Raw genomic sequence first — 1,934 nt, forward strand, 5'->3', positions numbered from 1 at the left:
ATTAATTATTGTGGGTACTAGTATAAATGAAATAAAAAGAGATGGTAAAATAAACAAAGTAGCCAAATTGTTTGAAAGGGCAAATGGCGATAACACTTGGATATAATGCTCGTATTGATTACGCATACAGGTATAGTCCGGTTTGTGGCGAGGTGGCGAGGTGCCGAGGTCCGAGACGAGAGCAGCGGGAGCCGAGCATAGGGCCACAGCGAGCGCGCTCTGCGGGCGGCGGCCAGCTCGGCGGCGGCGGGAGCATGCGCTGACGCCATGCGCGCGGGATGCGCTCCCGCGCCCTGCCCGCCCGCGCGGCCCGCGCGCCCCCCGCGCCCCCCGCGCTGCCGCTGGTGCTGCTCGCGCTGTTGCTCGCCGGTACCCTTATCTCTAAAATTCTATAATATAAAAGTCATGACGAGGACTATTCATGTTGTTTGAGAAAATACCTCTCATACACCACTAAGAAGTTTAAATTCCTCTGGGAGTTGATGTACAGATCACTGGTTCACGCGTCTCGCTGCGCATCACTGAATTTTGTATAGTTTTCACAGGCCGCGGCCAGTCGCTAAGTGTATAATGGATCTATATGTATTTAACGGTGGGGCTGTGGCAGGGTGCGCAGTGTGCGCAGGCAACCCGGACGCCAAGCGACTGTACGACGACCTGCTGAGCAACTACAACAAGCTGGTGCGGCCCGTGCTGAACGTGAGCGACGCGCTCACCGTGCGCATCAAGCTCAAGCTCAGCCAGCTCATCGATGTCGTGAGTTGCGTCAGTGTTCGGTCACTCGCGCGCCGCGATTCCAATCTTCGCTCTAAACCGATGTTTCATGTTTTTCAGAATCTCAAAAACCAGATAATGACGACAAACCTATGGGTCGAGCAGGTATGACCTCGTCCGCGGCCCTCGGCTCGAGTGCGACCACTGCACGACCTTTCCATTGATTTCGCACACTTTTTCAGAGTTGGTTCGATTACAAGTTGTCGTGGGAGCCTCGCGAGTACGGCGGCGTGGAGATGCTGCACGTGCCCTCCGACCACATTTGGAGGCCCGACATAGTGCTGTATAACAAGTGAGAGATATAACGCGCTCTTGTACAACAGCGCCGGTCGAGTCGAGTCCGCAGTTGACGCGACCCTAGCCGATGTCGATAGGAAGCAGTTCACATTCACAATACACGAACAAAATAGCCCCCTTGGTAGAGCCCGCAGCAGCATTAGATGCCGCATGAACGTGTCGCTCGCCTGGCGCAACGCCACGACCACACACCACAGCAGACGAGACGCTTTGTACAGTTTACCTGTGTAACAGACCGAAATAACAATGTTTGTCGATTGCACGAATGAGCTAGTTCTGCCGGCCGGTGGTATTCACTCCGACTACCACACAGTAGACGGGCGACGAATAAAAAAAAGCGATAAATAAATCATCACATTATTGTTTAACTTCGATCAAAAGTAGCTAATAAACATAACGCTAATGCATATTGATTTAGGGTAGATTTCACAAACAGGTGTTATCGAAAATTTGAGCGATTTTATGATACAATATTTATTTTTATTTGTTTAATGTTGTCCCCAAAATAAGGACAATAGAACAGCATATTAGAATTGTCCTCATGTATGTACCGCGTGTTTGTACCGCGTGCATGTACCGCGTGTTTGTACCGCGTGCATGTACCGCGTGCATGTACCGCGTGCATGTACCGCGTGCATGTACCGCGTGTTTGTACCGCGTGCATGTACCGCGTGCATGTACCGCGTGTATTTACCGCGTGTATTTACCGCGTGCATGTACCGCGTGTATGTACTGCGTGTATGTACTGCGTGTATGTACCGCGTGTATTTACCGCGTGCATGTACCGCGTGTATTTACCGCGTGTATTTACCGCGTGTATTTACCGCGTGCATGTACCGCGTGTATGTACCGCGTGTATGTAC

At 51.4% G+C, this 1,934-nt stretch overlaps 1 protein-coding gene across 1 annotated transcript in view; it reads left to right on the top strand.

Annotated features, from left to right (window-relative positions):
• Positions 1 to 425: 425 nt before the first annotated feature.
• Positions 426 to 1,934, top strand: part of nAChRa3 (nicotinic acetylcholine receptor subunit alpha 3) — a 4,831-nt gene continuing 3,322 nt past the window's right edge. The window contains exons 1-3 of the mRNA XM_013309575.1: positions 426 to 756; positions 835 to 879; positions 957 to 1,066. Coding sequence (XP_013165029.1) covers positions 571 to 756; positions 835 to 879; positions 957 to 1,066 — 341 coding nt within the window. The 5' untranslated portion in view covers positions 426 to 570. The remainder of the gene's footprint in view (positions 757 to 834; positions 880 to 956; positions 1,067 to 1,934) is intronic.

This window comes from Papilio xuthus, unplaced genomic scaffold (assembly GCF_000836235.2).
Source record: "Papilio xuthus unplaced genomic scaffold, Pxut_1.1 DF827777.1, whole genome shotgun sequence".
NCBI lineage: Eukaryota > Metazoa > Arthropoda > Insecta > Lepidoptera > Papilionidae > Papilio > Papilio xuthus.